The sequence below is a fragment of the Canis lupus genome, chromosome 26, assembly GCF_048164855.1.
Source record: "Canis lupus baileyi chromosome 26, mCanLup2.hap1, whole genome shotgun sequence".
NCBI classification, from domain to species: Eukaryota; Metazoa; Chordata; class Mammalia; order Carnivora; family Canidae; genus Canis; species Canis lupus.
Window position 1 is genome coordinate 26098443 of NC_132863.1, and position 20327 is coordinate 26118769.

General features: G+C 47.5%; 1 protein-coding gene across 2 annotated transcripts in view; it reads right to left on the reverse strand.

Annotated features, from left to right (window-relative positions):
* TRPC4AP (transient receptor potential cation channel subfamily C member 4 associated protein) overlaps nt 1-20327 on the reverse strand; it is a 69088-nt gene that overhangs the window by 999 nt on the left and 47762 nt on the right. Inside the window, exons 9-18 of one of the 2 annotated variants that reach the window (XM_072800645.1) lie at nt 14533-14699; nt 10345-10476; nt 8302-8360; nt 6221-6322; nt 5057-5140; nt 3999-4089; nt 2839-2979; nt 2001-2109; nt 1262-1374; nt 122-328 (exon numbers count right to left, since the gene is read on the reverse strand). In XM_072800645.1, the coding sequence (XP_072656746.1) occupies nt 122-328; nt 1262-1374; nt 2001-2109; nt 2839-2979; nt 3999-4089; nt 5057-5140; nt 6221-6322; nt 8302-8360; nt 10345-10476; nt 14533-14699 (1205 nt within the window). The remainder of the gene's footprint in view (nt 1-121; nt 329-1261; nt 1375-2000; nt 2110-2838; nt 2980-3998; nt 4090-5056; nt 5141-6220; nt 6323-8301; nt 8361-10344; nt 10477-14532; nt 14700-20327) is intronic. The other variant, XM_072800643.1, reaches the window with a different exon arrangement.

A 20327-nucleotide genomic window follows, 5' to 3' on the forward strand; every position in this document is an offset into this window, starting at 1 on the left:
AAAGAGCTGCCCACAACATGGCCCAGGCGGGGACCACGCACCCTGGATGCCCCTCGGAGGGGCCCTGGGGCTGTGTGCCCACAGCACATGCACCAACTGCTAGGGCTGAGGGAGAACTCACGTTCTCCAGGCAGGTGCTGTCCTTGTCCTTGTGCAGGTAATGCTGCTGCCAGAAGCGCAGCAGGTTGTGGAAGTTGTTAAGCAGGAAGCCGGGGTACTTCTTGCTGTGTTCCATCCGCTGCAGCAGCCGCAGGTACAGGGGCAGCCGCTCTTTCCGGCGGGCCAGCATCAGGATCACCAGGCTGGTGTTGAGGCAGCTGACGTTCTCCTGCAGGGCACCGGGCCATCCAGGTTAGGTGCGGGTAGGCAGCCCCAGTGGCCCCCAGTGGACCTGGGGTGTCACGCGGCAGGGAGAAGGGTGGCCCACGCCCCAACCCTGTGGGGCCCTGGCAGAGCTCACAGGCCACGCACGCCCCAAGCTGCCCCGGCACACACCTGAGAGGACGGGGGAAGGAAGGCCGCCAGTGGGCCGCCCTGACCACCTTCCTGTCCCTCTGCCACCCACCACCCATCCCCACGCTGGTGGGGTCATCATCGTTGGTCCAGTGAGAGGCCGCTCCTCTTCCAGAGTCAGCTCAGGCATTGCTTCCTCCTGGGAGCTCTGGTTCCTGGAGCTTCGATCCCCAGGGTAGGGCGGGGTGCCTGCCTTAGGTGCGGCTACCTCACTCCCTAACTTGTGCTCGGAACTAGGCTGGGGGCGGCTCAAGGGAAGGGGCTCGCGCTCTCTGGTTCACTACAGCCCCAGCCCAGTGCCCAGCCGCAGTGTATGTTAGCTGAAGGAACAGAGAACCACCTCTGAGCCTACAGCATCACCCCCATTTTAGAAAAGAGAGTGAAGACACAGAAGGGATAGCCATGATTAGTTAGGGAGGGGGTGGGAGGCAATATCAAGTCCAACTCCAAAGCCTGGAAGGGGCACCAAGAGCACTGGATTGGGAGTCAAGAATGCAGTGCAGTGCCAATCCTGACCCATCCGTGACCCCGGAGACTTGTTCCCTCCTTAGGCCCTGTCTATAAAATGGGGCACTGATCCCTGTCAGGAAAAAATCGTCAGAATAGCTGGCAGGGTTTCCCAGGAACCAACAGATGGATCAAGATATGCTTCTAGGGTGAAGGTGGGAAAGATCAACCGTTGGGCTCTGGGATGAGGGAAACGGTCTCCAATCTCTCTTTCCCAGTGTGGGGCCACAGAGCATCTCACCTGGGTCAGAGTCTGCACGTGGATGATGTTGATGAGGCGGAAGAGGAAGGACATCTGCGTGGGCACCTGGGATATGTAGGCAAGCAGGCGGCACTCAGACAGGACCTCGGCAACTGGGGACAGAGAAGCAGAGGTGTGCTGGCAGGCTTGGAAGCTGGTCTATGGCTCAGGCCCAGCGATCTGCTATTCAGGCTTCCAGCCAGGACCCCTCCCACTGCTGGGGCCCGGACTCTGGAGCTGGGAGCCCCCACTGTGAAAGAGACCACAGGAGAGGGTAGCTGCAGCGGGAACACATGTCTCCAGCTGTGCTGCCTCCCAGGCTGAGCCCATGGTCTCAGGAAGTCCCACTAGGAGCTGACCGCCACCTCTTCCCATAGTCAGTGCAAGGGCTGCCTCATGAGGCCTGCCCTCCCCTCAGCTCACCACCTAGGCCTCTCACTCCAGAAGATTCCAGGCAGGATGGGGTGGTGTGGGGGGTGGGTGGGAGGTGTTTTCATTTTACTTGCAAAAATAGTTTCTTCACTTTTATTAAAATGTACGTCTCATGAAAGGAAGCACAGAAGACAGAGAAAAGTCAAAAGCCAGGAAAATCTCCCAGGGAGCCACAACCTTGACCTCGGCCACGTGGGCATTTGGGGCAGCTGCCTCTAGCCATTTGTCTCCTTGCCAGATGCTGAGTGTTTGACACCAGTGGGGCCACCTTGGGTTGATTCGCCCTGGCATTAGGGATTTTTCTTACCTTTCATGTCCACCTGGTTTTCGAATCGGTCCAGCGACAGAGTGACACAGCGCACCAGCATGTTGGAGTCCACCAGTGAGCTGTTGATCTGCTTCAGGAACACCTGGAACTGGAAAGGAGCCCGAGCCTCAGATGGGCGGTGGGGGATGGGGGGGGGTCCCGCTGCAGGCAGCTGTGGCCCAGGCTGTGCACTTGTCTCGAGGGGCCCCCATTTACCAGGCCCAGTTGCTTCTGATAAGACCAAGGCCCAGACAACCTGGGTAGGCTGCCCTCCAGCCCCATGGGACACCAAGTGCAGTGTTTTCTCCACTGATGGGGACTGGATTCCTCTCATTTTCACTTCAACTGGTCCGAGCTGGGTTTCTGTCAAATGCTCCATAAAGCTAACACACCAGGCCCAGTCCTGGCACCCACCACATCACATGCCTGCTTGCACCATCTCACTGGCCCACAGCAACTGTGACGGTCACCCCTGTACACCCAGGGTCTAGCGTAGTCACGGCACAGAGCAGGGGTGAATGGCTATTCGGTGAGGACTGCCCACTGACTCACCAGTATTTTCCAATTTAAAACCAGCACCTGAAGACAGGCAAGGGCCAGGCCTCTAAGATTACTATTGCTACTACTATTTAAAGTATTCTCATTCATTTGAGAGAGGGAGTGAGTGAGCACGCGGGGTGTGGAGGGGAGGGAGAAGCAAGCTCCCTGCTGAGCAGGGAGCCTGACTTGGAGCTGGATCCCAGGAGCCAGCCCCTTAACCAACTGAACCACCCAGGCATCCCTCCAAGATAACTTCTGAACAACACAGCAAACCCCACGGAGTCTGGGTTAATCTTACCTTTGCATCAGTGTTGATATATTTGTTGAATCTCTTGAATGCATCAACGTTGAACTTCATTAGCTCCCCAAGAAGGTCAAAGTAACTCTGGAGCACATCCCTCGATTTGCACTCGCTGTCCACAATGCAGTACAGGATGTGCTGGGGGTGGGAGAGGACAGGATCAAGGCAGGAAGGTGGCTGAGCCCTGGGGCCAACAGGCAGATGTGGCTGCTACCCCCAGGCTGTGCTCATCCAAGATGCCCACTGCCTGCCTCCCACCAAGGCCAGGCACGGAGCTTCAACCACATGACACCTGCTTCCAGTAGGCATCCGCGTCAGTTGATGGAACTTGTTCCCCTGTCCAGAGTCTCATCTGGGGATGCTGGGAGGTGCGAGGGCAGGCCTATGGCACCTCACTAGGAGGTTGGGGCGGGCTGGGGTAGGCAGTAAGGACCTCTCCTGCTTGCCCAGGGCTCTCCTGCTTGCAGGCGAGGGGAGCTGTCTCCAGATAGGACACAGGCCACTGCCTAAGCACTGAGGCCATTCGAATAACCGAAGCACAGGGTTTAAGGGCAGAGGACACATTTTGACCCCATGGTTTGTCTGCATATTTATGAATAAAAAAGTTTATACTAAAATCAATGAATTTTTGTCAGGAACATAAAGCCATTTTAACTTAATAAAGTTTTCTGTAACAGTTCAACTGTTTCCATTTTTTATTTTCATTTTCCTGCAGTTACGCTAATTTGGATCAATTCCATTTACAATTCATGGGTCAGTTTGTTTGTATCCTTAATTTTTTTTAAAACCAATTATATCTTTGGCCCTTTTGTTCCCTGTCTTTAGCAAATTTTGCTCTTTCTGAAGGCCATTTTACAAAAGGGAAATTAACTTTTGGTCAACAGCAAAATATCCTCAGGGTCAAAAGGCCTTATTGGGTAACAACAGACTCTTCCCCCTCTTCCATGGCCACCCTCAGCTCCATCACCCGTTTTAAGCACCTATAGGACCCACAGCTGGAAACTCAGGGGAAGTCCTAGGGCAATCTGGATTAGCATTTTAAAATAAAGAGATTTGGTCTGTGCCTGACCACCTGTCTAGGTCTCAAGAAGGAGAGCAATGCATGGGGCTGCGGGGGGAATGGGACACCCAACACCCTGGCTCCTCCAGGCCATTACCTCCAGAAGGCCTCGCTTCAGCAGGAACATCTGGTCTGCATAGGAGGTGGTCCCTCGGAGGAAACTCTCCACAGCCCGGGCTTGCCAAAACCTGCGACCCAAATGTTGACCCCTGGGGCTGGGAGATGTCTGCTGCCTTTGGACTTATTCAACATTTACTGAACATCTAGGTGGCAGGCCTCATACTAGGCATCAGGGACACAGCAAGGATAGGTCCTCACAGGGCAGACAGTTCAGTGGGGAACAGTCCTCTATTTGGTTCTGTGTGGAAGAAGATGTGTCTCAGAGAAGGTGGATCTAGGATCAAAGGGCTGGCTACAGTAAGTCACTCTAGGCTTTGACCCTTCAGAAGGAGAGAGGGACAATGGAAAGCGAGGCTGGGAAGGCCTGAGGGAACCAGACAGACATATGTAGATGGGACACCAAACTGACTTTGGATGGGAAGAAGTGGCCATAGAGGGTAAGGCTGGGATCAGTGAGGGGAAGTCTGGACAAGTCAGGCTGAGGTGACAGGGGTCCTATGAGGGCACAGAGCCTACTGATGCATCACACCCCAGGCCTGAGAGAATGCCTTCCTTACCCACTGCTTCTGTCCATAGCCTTCACGGCTCCTCTTAGGTGAGCTGGAGGAGCTCTGAGAAGCCCTCCTGTCCATGCCCACCCCACCAGCCTCCAGCTGGGAAAGGGGATTTCCTTTGCACCCTCAGCTCCTAGGGCAGATCCCAGCTCTGCTCCTTTTCACAGTGCATTCAAACAGGTTTCTTTTCATGCTTGTTTGCCGCAACCCAGGGAACTCCCATGGGCAGGGGCTGTAGCTTCCTACCACCTGTCCAATGCCAGCACAGAGGAGCACTTGGTGAATGCCCGGTCAGTTCTTGAAATATGTTGTTGGTATGCAGCAGCAGCTCACATACCTACTGAGTCAGACCCCCTTTCCCCCATAGTAGTCAGATGTCCAGGGTGGAAGCTGGTAACTCAAATGAGGTATTTCTAATCACCTGAGAAACACTTAGTTTCTGGGCCCCTCAGGAGTGGCAGGTGCCTGTCCCCAGACCTACCTGAAAGAGGACTCAGCTGGCTCCTTCTTCATGACCTGCAGCAGACGAGTTAATAAGCCCCTCTTCCCATCACACACCAAACTCCTGGAACAAAACAGGGACACTGGTGGCAGACCTGAGGCTGACAGGGCCCAGTCCCACTTGGCTGAAGGACTGTTGTCCTGGGGTTGGGTTTCTCTGCTGCTTTAAATGGGTAAAAAAGCCTGGGGACATTTCCAAGCCAGCAGGATATCCTCCCCCACCTCTATCTGGGCCCAGAGCACCCCAAAGATGCCTGCAGTCTTAGAAGTGAATAGCCAAGTGGATTCACACCACATCTCAGGCCAGCTTTCCCTCCCAGACCCACTAGCAAGCGATGAGAGGCCAGAAAAACCCAAAGTCAGTGCTCAGAACTGCTGGAGGGGGGCTGGTTACACCAAAGGGAGTCTGAAACACCACAGCAGAGTCTGCCAGATGGGGTAAAGTCTGTGCCAGCAGGGTGAGACGGAGTACCCTGGGCCCCACGTTCAGTTCCAGCTGGCTTCCGACAAGCCCCTGTGTCCCTGGGTCTCAGCTTCCTGGTCTGATAAAGACATCTGATGAGGAAATGACTCGGGCTGCATCATGGGGGGGGGAAGAGGGCCAAGCAGGCAGGAGTCTGGGCCCTTAAGTTCCCTCTTCAATAGAATGGCTCTACGTTTATCCTCTATAGACATTATGAACTGTGCAGTTTCATCTGAACAGATTTCTCCTGCTTTAAAAAAAAAAAAGAGGCTGAGAATTATGACTTCTGTTGCTGGATACAGCCCTCCCTGCCCTGACCCCCGTGAGCCTGTGACCTCTCTGCTGTTCAGGTGACATAACCCAGCTAATGGGACTTGGTACCGGACAAGGAAGAAGCATATCAGCAAAGGTGACTGACAAAGGAGTGGGCAGAGCACACATAACCTCTGGCAGGTGACCTCTACAAGGCCCTGCTCCCCGTTCTGTAAAGTTGAGGTAATGATGGCGCTTCCTTCCTGGGGCTGCCGTGGGACCCAATGAGGTAATGCAGGTGATGTGAGGACAGTGCCTGACACACAGGAACCCTCAGGATACAGCTACATGTGAATGAGAAAGGACAAGTACCACACCTGCAGGCATGCAGCCAGGGTAGGCTGTGGGCCAGAGCTGCACTTCACCTACCTGTCAGTGTTAAGGACGGCTTCCACCTCAGGGATGTTGGCTTTGAGAGAGATGGCACTGAGTTCGTTCAGCTCCTGGTTATTGAGCAGCAGGTACTTGTTCCTGAAACAAATGGGTTGAAAGGGATAAAGGACAGGCACCGGGCCAGCCACCTTCTCATTTCCTGTGGTGAGAATCAGAGTCTCTCTCCCAAGTGTCCTCCCCTGACCCCACCTGCCTCTGAGGCTCAGGCTCAGGGAGCCTCCCTGGCTCCATCCTCTGCCCCTCTCACTAACAAGACCCCTTCCCTCAACATTTCCGGGCCTTTTGTTTGCCACTGAACATTTCTATTTGACTTCTCAAAGGCACTTCCAACTCAATGAAATCCAAATCCAACTCATCATTTTGCTTCACACCTGGCCCTATTACAGCACTGCCACCAGGGGGCCTGCCTCCCTCACCTCTAGGCCTCGCATCACTCCAGCCACGTGGACAGAACAAGGTTCCCAAATGGTCTCTCAACACATAGCACTCAGAGAGATCTTTAGAAAAAGGACCCCCTGACCATGTTACTCTCAAGTCAAAATGCCCCCACAATTTCACAAGCCTTAGAACACACACAATCCGGGCCCACAAACATGACCCACAAGGCCCTCTGGCTGAAACCAACCACCATTGCAGTCTCACTCTGAGCCAAGCCCACCTTCATTCACATCACCTGCCACACTGGCCTTCCTGAACACATGGCGCTCCCTCCTACTGGGGATTCTTCTGGAACAGTCAGCCTCTCATTCTTCCTTTTCACCCAATTTCACTACCAACCGTCAAGGTCTCAGCCAACAAGTTACTTCTGCAGAGAGAGCTCCTAACCACACTCTGGCCAGTTCATGACCCCTGTCAAATGTTCTCTCACAGAACCACGCTCCCTCTACCAGAATACTATCCCTATCTGTCACTATACATTCAGTGGTGTAATTCTCTGATAACTATCCTTCTCCCTTCCAGGACTGTACCCTTCATTAGAGTGGGGGTCATGGCTTTCACCCATCACTGTCTCCCCAGAGCCTAGCCCATACAAATGCTAGCACATATGCCCAGCACTTACAAGTGCTCAGATTCAAGAGTCTGATGAAAGTTAGGGACCCACTTCCTCAGAAAAAAAGTCCACAGTCAGAACATACTGGTGCCATTTTTCAGAGGGTTCACATTACTTCCTGGAGCTTAAGTCCTTCAGACAGAGAACCTCTGAAAGAGGAAGGTCAACATGATCCAGACGGAAGTAGCAAAGTAGAGGCGCCTGGCCATATTTGTCCTCAGGCACCCACGTTCTGGTAGTTTATATAATGTTACAAAAGAATTTAAGCCAATGTTTAAAATCAGGACCTTTCACGTAAATCTTAATTTCTAGCTTCCTTTGGGGGAAAAACTCAGAAGCTGTGCAATAGTGAGCCCAGTTTCCTGTATACCAACAGTTGGCAAGAGCTGAGCAGTAACTGCCTGTGTGTTCCAGCTCACCAAAGTCCCCACCACGCTGTCTCCCCAGTGTCAAGATCTAGGGTCAGCTGCTATGCACTCCTCCCCTACACTATTCCCCCTATACCAGAGAATCATTCTCCTGTACATTCACCACTGAAGGCTGAAAAATACAACATGAGAGGGCAGAATGTGTTTCTAAAAAATGAGAGAGGGTACATCTCCTTGTGTGGGTGAAGAACAGTCCACCTGTCCGATAAGCAAACACTCAGCCCACTCTGCCCACCTGAGGTCCCCGTGAAGAGCCAAGCTGTCCGCTCCCGGTTTAGGAGGGCAGACAGTTGAGAGATGTATTGACTCCCAGGGTCACAAGGGGCCAGCAACACCCATACTCACTTCCTCGTGTGGCCATGAGGGCTCAGAGGAAGCTCAGCATGGAGCCCGGCACATGGGGAGAGCTGCGCCAACAGCAGCTCTCGGTACAGCATTGTGCAAGTGTGGCCACACGCGGTAACCGCAGTGGCAGCAGCTCCTGTGGCTCCCAGGTCCTCCGGAGTGGAGGTCGAGGGGACACAGAGATGAGAGGAGCTGGCGCAACAACCCTCCTTCCAGGAACAGCTTATACTTACTCATGGTGATCGCTGAAACTCTGGAGAAGCCTCAAGAACTGTATCTTCAAGGTAATGTCCTAAAACATATGTGCATCATTGTTAAAATCATCACCACAATAGAAGCCAGAACACTACAGTGAGAGCCTGGGTGTGTGGCTTTGCTTCTCTGAGCCTGTGTCCTCATGTACAAGGAGGACTTTTCTAGTCAGAAACCCTCTACTGACTTCCACATCTGGCCAACGGCAGATTAAGCTAATGTGGATCCTTCCTGCTAACCCCTACTCTGCGGACATCTTGGGTAAAAAAATCATGGAAATTCTTTTACATGGGAGGTTAAGTTCATAACAAAGGAAAATGCGCAGGAATTGGAATTGAAGAAAGGACTGAGCCCAGAGCTAGAAGCACGAGAGCAGATGGTTGATGGCTGGCAGCTCTGGGTAGGATGGAGAAGTGGAAATGACACTCACTCATCCAGGGTTTGAGTTTTAATGCTGTGCAGGGACTAGAAAGAAAACCTGAGCCCATGTAAAGTCCAGGAAGTATATACACTCAGTGAAAGAAGGTTTAAGAAACTCCGAAACTTACCAGCCCAGGGAGCTAGCAAGGACACCTGTCTTTGCCAGGGTGCTGGTGGTGGTGGAAGGGAGGCCCCAGGAAAAGGATTCTGGGCTCACATCTCCAGGGCCAAGGCACTCAACATGATGAGCACTTGCCCTGGGACTTACCCCTAAAGTACCAGGCAGACAAAAGCCAAGTGCTCTAAAGAAATACTTCCAGGACCCAGGCTACATTACAGAACATGAGGCCACATTCCACCCTGAGTTGAGTCTGATGACTCAAATACAAGTATTAGCACCCCATGAGCAATCTGAGACCATAAAAAAGATGTTACAAGTAATGAAAGAGATAGAATGCAACAGAACATTAACATAATGAATAACACCAAGTAGTTTTTCACAAAGAGCCAGATGTTTCAAAATGCACAATATGTTCACTTGAAATTAACAACTCAGATGGAGGGGCTGAGAAGCAAAATCTAACAAGGCTAAAGAGGAAGACAGTAAGCTGGCAGACAGGGCACTGCAGAAAGTTCACAGGACATGGCCCAGAGACCAGGGAGGCCCCACAGCACTGACGGCTGTGCCGCACTATAAAGCCCCAGGATACTGTCCCTTTTTTGAGGTGATTACTGAGCCTCCACACGGCCTATGAGGACAGCAGGCAAGGGAGTGGGACCTTCCTTTTGCAAGAAACAGGCTCAGAGGGCAGCCCAGGTGGCTCAGCGGCTTAGCACCGCCTTCAGCCCAGGGCGTGATCCTGGGGACCTGGGATCGAGTCCCACATCGGGCTCCCTGCATGGAGCCTGCTTCTCCCTCTGCCTGTGTCTCTGCTGTGCTCTCTCTCTCATTAATAAATAAATAAAATCTTAAAAAAAAAAAAAAAAAGAAAAGAAAAAAGAAACAGGCTCAGAGATTCAGTGACTTGTTTAAGCTCTCCCAACAAGCCAAGCAGCACAGAGGCCTCCTGACTCTATTCTGTGCTCTCCCCATGGCACTAGCAGAGCAGCTTGCAGTGAGCCCCTAACTACCCCCCCCCCCCCCACACACACACACAAAGCATCCCTTTCTGGCTGCAGGACATTGGTGGTGCATGGTTTCAGAGGGCAAAACTACTACCAGTGGATGGATGATATTAATGGGGTAGAGTACAGAATGAAGGAAACTTGCTACTAGGTCACGGGGTGGCAGGGCCCTGCCTGGAGGAAAGTGAGCACCCCATTCCAGAGGTATACAAGAGAAAGCTGGCCCAAGGGCCTCAGAAGGGATTTCTGCACAGGTAGAGGGGTGGGTCAGACCCTTCTCCAAGCAGCTTCCACTTACAGGATTATACAGACTTCAGAAATAAATTATAAACAAATATATAAAAATAAAATTATACAGACTTTATATAAACTTTCAGTTTCTGCTCTTTCAGAAAATGAGATTTCAAAGGGTCAACAGCAGATCTTGAAACAACTACCCCTGGCAAGTAAAGCCCATCTGTTGTCATTCCCCTGCTCACCGGGCTACAGTCACAGTTCTGGTTGTGACCATGGAGGACAAGGGCAGATGCTGAGTGCTTCCTCCAAATCAGCTTGTCGAACAAATTATTGAGCCCAGGGATCAGCTTGAACTCAGCAATCATTCTGTGAACCTGGATAGAGTGGGAAGGCAAAAGCATTATGACAAATGTGCTGCCAAGATCCATCAAAGCCTTATGCTTGGCATGTACAAAATAATCTTTAGGAAAGAAAATGATCAGTAGGGACTGTTGAGATTTAAAGAAAATAACCCACTGAGCCTACCCCTCTCTCACCACACTCCCACTATGCACAGATACACTTTTATTCTCTGCTCACGGATCCCCACAATACTCCTAGGAGTCCCACTATACGATGGGTCCTTTCTTAAGAACACAAGTTTGGATTCAGAAAGCCCTAGGTTTGACTCCCAGCTCTAGCACATACAAAATTTGTAACCTCAATCAAATTTCTTAATCCTAGCTTGTTCTCTCCTCCTATCATTAAAAAAATAAAAATAACCCTCTCATCCTTCAGAGTAGGATAAATTTCAACTGGAGGCAAGATAAACATATTTTAAAAATTTAAATGCTCAATAGCCTAGGAAAATCTATGCAAAGACTAAAAAAAAAAAAAAAAAGAAGAAAGATCACACTTGAGAAAGACTTTTTAAAGTATTAAGTATATTAGGTAAATCTAGAAGCCAAGACAGAAAACCATTCAATTCAACCATATAAAACTTTAAAAATTCTCTATGGCAAAATTCACAATAAGTCCTAAGTCAAATAGGAAAATGGAGAAGATACTGGTAATCTGACATCACAGGTAAAAAGCGAATTTCCTCCATAAGGAATCCTACAAATCTCTGAAACAAAAAGACTACCCTTAGGAAAAAGTGGGCAAAAGACACTGACCGGAAAATACAAGATATTCTTCAATATATGGTAAGTGCTCAGCTGCACTTAAAATACTAAGAGAAATTCGAATCACAACCACTTTTTCACTTTTTCAGATTAGCAAAGATAATACTACTGTGTTGGTGAGCTGGGCCTCAGGCATGCTCATACACAGCTGGTGAGGGGGCATATTGGAGGTAACACTAGAAGGAGGAGGACATTTCAGTAATACCTCTAAAAATTACAAATGCATATTCCCTTTGATGAGTGATTCTACTTTTAGGAATTTATTCTCAAGCAGATCCACATATGTACTAAATGACATATATACAAAGTTGCTTATGGCAGCATTATTTGCAATACAAAATAGATATAACCTATACTCACATTAATGGGGATTAGTTGCATAAATTATGGTATATCCATTCAGAGGGGTATAAGGTACCAGTAAAAAAAGAATTGCGTTTTTTTTCACACATAGTGAACATTTACCAAGATTCAACATTAAGAAAGCAAATATGTATATAAGTACATGACTGCATTAAAAAAAAAAGGGGAATATATTTGCTGTTATAAGCATAATATGTCTCTAGAAGGATACATGAATAACTGGTAAAATTTAGATGCTTCCTAGGAGAACCAAACTGTTCAGGATCAGAGGAGAGAAAGGCTTGATACCTATTTATACATTTTAATATAGAACTATGAATTATTTACCTATCAAAAATATTTTTTTTACAGAAAACAAAGCTATTACTACTTCTCAGGGCTACTGTAAGGATAAGGTCAGAAAAGGTATGTAAAGTCCTGAGCACAGCGCCAGCGCTTATTAATTCCCATTTTACAAGGGGAAGGGGAAGTTGAGCAGGACCAACTCGGGCAAGTGGTGGAAATGTCACCCTAATTCAGGTATTCTAATCCTAAAGCCTGACTTTTTCAGACCCACCACAGGTGTGCATATATCTCAAGAGACCAGAACTTAAAAAAGATGGGATTCTGGGTAGCGTTCTTCTTTGAGCCTGAGTCCCTTGACAAAAGATGAGGGATAACAAAGCTGTTGAAAGGATTCAATGAGGTAATGTGGGGGAAGCTCAGGGCCTGATGTATAGGAAGTACTGCATGGATTATTTACTTTAGCACCAGAGAAATGGAGCCTCTGACTTCTAGGGAGAGTTTCCAGTATAGTGATTTCAACCATACCAAGACTGGTCAGAGAACTTGGTCTGAATGCACAATAATAAACACTCTAAGAAGGAGCCTTCTGGGAGACCTGGCCAGGGAAACCCTTCCCCTTGCTGTCCCCATCTCAGCGAGGTCCATGAAACCATATCCCCACAGTGCCGGTCACACAGCAGGAACGAGTTAATGCTGACTGTGCAAAGGCGGCTGTGCCAGCTTTACACTGGTTCTCAGGTGGACAGGATCCTGAGCCCAGCCTACAGTCCTTCCAAGGAAGCAGTGGCTGTAATCATACAGTTTAACTACAGACCACAGTGACTAATTCATAAAGACTTGGAACAGGAAAGCTCAGGGAGTAGGGGACAGTCATGGGGTAGAGTACAGAAAGCAGAGTCAGGGTGACGGAGTTTAAATCTTGGTTCTACCGATGCCTGGAGCCTGAGAGCATAGTCCTTTTTGTACCTTGGTTTTTTCAAGCATCAAGAGAGAAGAGAGTCACCACCTGTTTCATAACTTACCAAATACCTGAAAATTCAAATATGAATAACTGTGAAGTGCCTCAAAAAAGGTAAAAGCACTCAACACATGTAAAGTACAGTGACTATTATTTCTTTTATAACAAATATATTCTATACTGAAGGAAGGTGCTTTGATACTGTGGAGGTCAGGGTGGGATCTCATCCAGGGTCCTGGTTTTAAATACCAGCTGCAACTTGACAACCCCAAGTTCTATCTCCAGGCCGGAACTCTCGCCTAACTCCAGGTATGGGTAATCCAGGTGCCGATTCTAACAAATACTTCAAACCTAACTTGTTCAAACAGTATTCCTTGCCTTTCTTTCTCTCTATACCTCTGTCCCCTACCCCAACTCCCTAACTCACAATCTTAACCATCTCAATAAATGGCCCATCCATCCCCCAACCTGCTTGGGCCAAAAACCTTAGAAGGAGTTAAAGAAGTTACCCATAACCCCTTTCTCATGCCCACATCCAAACTTGGCAAATTCTACTTGTTCTACTTTCAGAATATATTCAGAATGTAAGCACTTCTCACCACTCCCCTCCACCAACATGCTGGTCCTGGCTACTGTCATCTCTTTCACACAGCAGCCAGAGGGATGACTTCCTCATCACTCAGAGTAAACACTAATGTCCTTAAAACAGCTTATGAAAGCCTGACACTATCTGGCCCCGGCAGTCCTTCCCTGCCCCCCTTGCTGCTTATTTCCAGTCCATGACCCCTCTTCCCTACTGTTCCACCAACCCTCCAGGCACGCTCTCACTTCAGGGTTTGCTCCCTCTACCTGGCAGGCTGCCTTGGGGATCAGCATGCCCAGCACCCTCATGTTCTTCAGAACATCCCCCTACGGGATATCATCTTTTCAGTGAGTCTTCTCCCTGGCTATCCTAACCAAAATGGCAGTAACTGCCTCTGTCTCACAGAACTATTGTGATGGTCCAGAGTCTGACTCAAAAAGGAGCTTAAGAACTGTTGAGCGCCCCACCACCACCACCAGCCACCACCATTTTTTTCATCCACAGGACAATTAGCTAGTGGAGAAAACTATTTCTCCCTTATCTTGAAAAGGAGCACTATATACTTCCAGAGCCCTTTCTCTTTTTGTAGATTATAGGTCATTGCTCCTCCCTCTTGGAACTGTTTCAAGGCTCAGGGAACCCCAGCACATTTGGAGCCCCCATCCTTGTCTAGTTTTTATAACCTGCCCCAGCTCTGGGCTCTGGTCCATCACCCTAAACCCCCATCAGATTGGCAACTCTTCTAGTGCATCTACAGGGTGGTAATCTTCTGACCCTTTATTCTTCACATTAACAAGATAGGTAATATGGCCAAGTCACCAGCTGCTGCCCTGGGCACCAATGTTCTGCCCAGAAATGCTGCCCACAGCAAGGTACAGTGGAAAAGACTGCGGACTCTGGAATGAGACTAGTTTCCTGATGTGTAAAACAGAGAGAAGGAAAACGAGCCCTATGTTTTGCTGGACTAGAGACAGCCGTCCTGAGAGGTGGCCTAATGGAGTACTTGGCATGCCACAAGTGCCCAGAAAGCATTTGCTCCCCATTCCCCCTGTTCTGAGGCATGGTGGGAGGGGCCCACCTGGTTTCGTTGACGTCCCATCAGCAGCACGCAGAGAACATACAGCACTTCCAGTTTGTACATGATTTCATGCATAATCTTCATTGACTGTGGCAGCTGGGTCCTGGTGGAAGTGTGAGGGAGGCCATTCTCCTCAGAAGCCCCTGGGGGAGGGAACACAATGGAGGCTGAGACAGCCACCGAGAGAGAGGATTGAGTCACTGCTTGTTAAGAAACATGTTTCTACCCCCTCAAAACCACTCTGGACAGACTTGAAGTAACAGAGCCATCAGGCTGGCCCCTGAACCCATGATAGAGACTTTGAAAGCCACAAAAACCCCTCCAGGCCGATAGGGGTCAGGTGAGCTTAGAAACTTAGAAAAACTGACTTCGTATATCACAAGAAAAATAATTCAGTATGTATGGTGACATGTTAACTAGACTTACTACAGTGATCATTTGGCATTATATACAAATATCAAATCATTACGTTGTACATTGGACGCTAATGTAATGCTGTATGTCAATTATACCTCAACAAAAAAGGGGAAAAACTAACTGCGGTTTCATTCTATTTCATCAACTTTAACATAGCAAAATGCTGTGATACAGCCAACACAGTAATGCGATCTATCCCTTCTCCCACCACCATCAGAGAGTGCCCCCCACCTAAGTGCCCAGACAGTTACCTAAACAGCAAACTGTGCCAAACTCTCTTCAGGCCACAAATGACTCTAAGCACTTGGTTCCTCTGCCTAGATTCTATGAGGAAGCACTGAAAGACTGAGAAGGACCATTTTCCAAGACTATTCTCTTTTTCAAAGAACCATCTAAGGTTCAACTTTCTAAGGCAGAGTTGGCACTACAATTGCTATCAGTGATACAGATGAACGCATTATCTACCAGCAGACTTTCATTTTACTCAGTTTCATTATTAATAACAATGGCAGCAGCAAAGTAATATTTCTGGGACACTTGCGATGTGCCAGGCATCGTGTTTTGGGCAGCAGTAAACCATCACATTTATTCTACTACCCAGTTAACAAACAAGTCTCAATGAGCCATGCACACGCCAGTGAGGTGTATTCATGGGAAGGTGGCAGAGCAAAGTGTGAGGACTGAGGGCTCTGGAGTTTCAACTTGCTGGCCATGTGACACTGGGCAAGTCATCTCCTCATGAGGCCTCAGACTGCCCTGCAGAAGGGAAGTAACAGTAGTACCACCATGGACAGCCAGGGTGTCTGTCTACAGGGTAGCTGTGTGGAGTAAATGAGAACACAAGAAACACCCACCACCTGGTTCTTGGGGGAAGCCTTCCTCTTAGGTCCCTATTATTTTAACAGAGACCTAGCAGAGTCAGGAGACCTTAGGGTTTACTTCCCCTCAGTTTTCCTCATCTTTACACTGAAAGGATGAAGCAGCAGTAACTACTAAGATCCTTCCAAGCTCCCACTGGAACTGCTGCCCTAGAGGCCTTTTGCAAAGGGCCAGAAAAACTATATGGAACAGAGCAGAGGTTATCAAATAATATTTGGGCAAGGTGCATGCAAAAAGTCTGGTGACTTCTGCAGGGTGATACCATGACACAAGAACCCAAGCTACTCTGCCCTACAGATATGGAATTATTTTTTCCAGCCATATTATGTCACTAATATAAACTCCAGGAGACGACCAGCTGTTGAGTAAAGTCAGACTGAAGGGCAGCGCAGCCCAGGCATGAAGAGCATAGACCCCAACCAGCTGGCTAGGTCTGAACCCCAGCTCTACTGTTCACCAGCTGAGTGGCCTTGGGTAAACTGGAGGATGTCACCATGCTTCAGTATCCATCCTCACCTGTAAAACTGGGAAAATAGCAACAGTACCGATCTCTTACCCATGTTACAAAGATGAAAGGATTTAATATATTCAAAGTGCTGAAAACAATGCCTGACATGTTTAAAGAATACATAAGTATACGTTAAATGGAAGTAAAACACTTGAGTTTTTCTGTGAATGCTTGCTTGCTACTTGTTTTTTTTTCTTTTTAATCTGCAACTAAAAGTGGCAGTGGGCAAAGATTGAAGAAAAATCTACTGGAGAAAACCGAGCTGAGAAAATTTTATCTCAAAAAACACATATTTTCCTGCATGTTGGGAGAAAAATCATAATTACTCAATTTCCATGTTGGGACTCCTTGGCCCAGCTCCCAGAACAGTTTAAGAGTCAACTGATTTGTGGAGAGAATCTGAAGAGCTATCATGTAGATCCTGCCTCCGCTGCACACTTGCTGCATGGCCTCGAGAGCCTCGGCGTCCTCATCACCTAGCTCAGGGGGCTTAGGGCCGACTGCAGGACAGGATGCCTACGGGAGGAGCAGGCGCAGCGAATGGCACACAAGCCCTCCTCAGTAATAAACGTCTGTGGAGAAAGAGAAACACAGGCAGCTCGGACTCTTCCCCGAGGCATTGCCCGTCTTTCATGCCTGGTTTTGCACAGGCCTGACGAGAAAGTCTCTGGGATAAGTATTTTCAAAAAAAAAAAAATGCAGTTCTTAAAGCAATGGCCAGAGCTTAACAACAAGGTTAACTCCCAAGGACGAGGATGGGCAAACTACTTTGAGAGGCCTGTGCTTCCCTCCACATGTCTTCAGCTCCGCAAAACTGATTCAAGGGGTCTCCACCCTCTGTGTGTCTATACTGCACTCGGGGGCACATGCACTCATTTTTTTTTTTTTTTTTAAGATTTTATTTACTTGTTCATGAAAGACACAGAGAGGCAGAGACATAGGCAGAGGGAGAAGCAGGCTCCCTGTGGGGAGCTCGATGAAGGACTCCATCCCAGGACCCTGGGATCAAGCCCTGAGCCAAAGGCAGATGCTCAGCCACTGAGCCACCCAAGCATCCCTCATTTTCCCCCCTAAAACAGCTTTGAACTATAATTCATATACAACTCACCCACTTGAAGTGTACAATTCAGTGGTTTTTAGCATATTCACAGTTATGCAGCCATCACCACAACTGATTTTAGAGCATTTCTGTCACCCCAAAAAGAAATCCCATACTCACTGGCAGACTACCCACTTGCCACCAAACCTCTCATTCCCAGACATCCATTAAAGTATTTTTTGGAGAGGATGCGGAGAAAAGGGAACCCTCTTACACTGTTGGTGGGAATGTGAACTGGTGCAGCCACTCTGGAAAACTGTGTGGAGGTTCCTCATAGAGTTAAAAATAGACCTGCCCTACGACCCAGCAATTGCACTGTTGGGGATTTACCCCAAAGATACAGATGCAATGAAACGCTGGGACACCTGCACCCCGATGTTTATAGCAGCAATGGCCACAATAGCCAAACTGTGGAAGGAGCCTCGGTGTCCATCAAAAGATGAGTGGATAAAGAAGATGTGGTTTATGTATACAATGGAATATTACTCAGCCATTAGAAATGACAAATACCCACCATTTGCTTCAACGTGGATGGAACTGGAGGGTATTATGCTGTGTGAAGTAAGTCAATAGGAGAAGGACAAACATTATATGTTCTCATTCATTTGGGGAATATAAATAATAGTGAAAGGGAATATAAGGGAAGGGAGAAGAAATGTGTGGGAAATATCAGAAAGGGAGACAGAACATAAAGACTCCTAACTCTGGGAAATGAACTAGGGGTGGTAGAAGGGGAGGAGGGCGGGGGGTGGGGGTGAATGAGTGACGGGCACTGGGTGGGGCACTTGACAGGATGAGCACTGTTATTCTTTATGTTGGTAAATTGAACACCAATAAAAAATAAAATTAGTAAAATAAATAAATAAATAAAGTATTTTGTCTCCTACGGAACTGCCTGTTTAGGACATTTCATAGGAACGGAATCATATAGTACGTGACCTTTTGTGTCTGGCTTCTTTCACTTAGCACAATGATTTCAAGATTCATTCAGGTTGTAGCACGTATCAGTACTTCATTTTTTAAATTGTTGAGTAACATTTTAGTGTATGAACAGACCACATTCTGTTACCCATTTAACAGCTGATGGACATTTGGGTTGTTTCCATATTCTGCAGCTGTGAGTATTCACGTATAAGTTTTTATGTCAACATTTTTCATTTCTCTTGAAAATATAACTAGGACTGGAATTTCTGGGTCTATGGTAACTCTGTTTAGCCTTTTGAGGAACTCTTTGAAAATTGTCAGACTGTTCCCAAAGTAGCTGTATCATTTTACATGCCCACCAACAGAGAATGAGGGTTCTGATTTCTCAATATCCTTGCCAACACTTGTTATCATCTGTCTTTTCAATGACAGACATCCTAGAGGTATGAAATACTATTTGATTATGGTTTGAATTTGCATCTCCCTGATGGTTAATGATTTTGAGCATCTTTTCACATGTATTTATTGGCTATCTGGACATTTGTTTGGGAGAAATACCCATTCAGGTCCTTTGCCAACATTAGAAATGTACTGTCTTTTTACCACTGAGCTAGAGGAGTTCTTTCCCAAGTCCCTTATTACTATTATTAGATATATGGTCTGCAGCTAGTCCATTTTTGCAAAGAAGCCAGTTGGGATTTTGATAGGGACTGTGTTGAATCTGTAGACTGACGAATAGGCCAACACATGGAGTACTGCTACCTTAACAATACCGAGTCTTCTTATCCATTTACATGAGATACTTTATATTTATTTAGGTCCTCTTTAATTTAGTACTAAAAATGTTTTGTAATTTTCAGAGTAAGTTTTGCATTTGTTAAGTTTATCCTTATTTATTTTTTGATGCTCTTATAAATGTTTTAATTTTCATTTTGGTGTGTTCATTGCTACTGTACACAAATACAACTGAATTCTGTATATTGACTGTATTCTGAAACTCTGTTGAACTCACTTATTAGTTTAGTGGGGTTTTTTACTGGATTCCTTAGGGTTTTTGTTTTGTTTTGTTTTTTAAAGATTTTATTCATTTATTCATGAGACACACACATAGAGAGACAGAGAGAGAGACAGAGAAAGGGAGAGAGGCAGGGACACAGGCAGAGGGAGAAGCAGGCTCCATGCAGGGAGCCCGACGTGGGACTTGATCCTGGGACTCCAGGATCATGCCCTGGGCTGAAGGCAGGCACCAAACCACTGAGCCACCCAGGGATCCCCCCTTAGTTTTTTTCCTATGTAAGATCATGTCATCTGTGAAGAGACAGCTTAACTTCTTCCTAATCCAATGTCTTCCATGTCTCTTTTCTGCCTGTCTAGTCAGAGCCCCTAAAACAACACTGAGCTGCTGTGGCAGGAACAGGTATCTTTCCCTTGTGCCTGATCTTAGTAGGGGAGGTTTCATTGTCTGGGCATGAAGTATACTGGCTGCAGGTTTTTGTAGATGCCCTTTAACAACAGGTTGAGGTAGTTCCTTTCTATTCCTAGCTTGAGTGTTTTTATCATGAACGGGTGTTGGGATTTTGTCTGATGCTTTTCTGCATCTACTGAAATGATCAAAGTTTTTGTCCTTTGTCTACTGATATGGTATATATATCAACTGATTTTCATATACTGAATCAACCCTGCATAAATCCTCCTTACTCGTGTGTATATATATGTGGTCAAGTGTATAATCCTTGTATGTTGCTATATTTGGTTTACTAGTATATTCTTGAGGATTTCTACAACTATATTCATAAGAGATATTGGTCTGTGATTTTCTTGCCGTGTTTGGGTATCAGGCTAATAATGACTTCATAAAATGAGTTAGGAAGTGTCTCCTCCTCCTCTATTTTGTGGAAGTCTGTGACATACTGGTGTTAATTCTTTAAATGGTTGGTAGAATCACCAGGGATGCCATGTAGGCTAGGG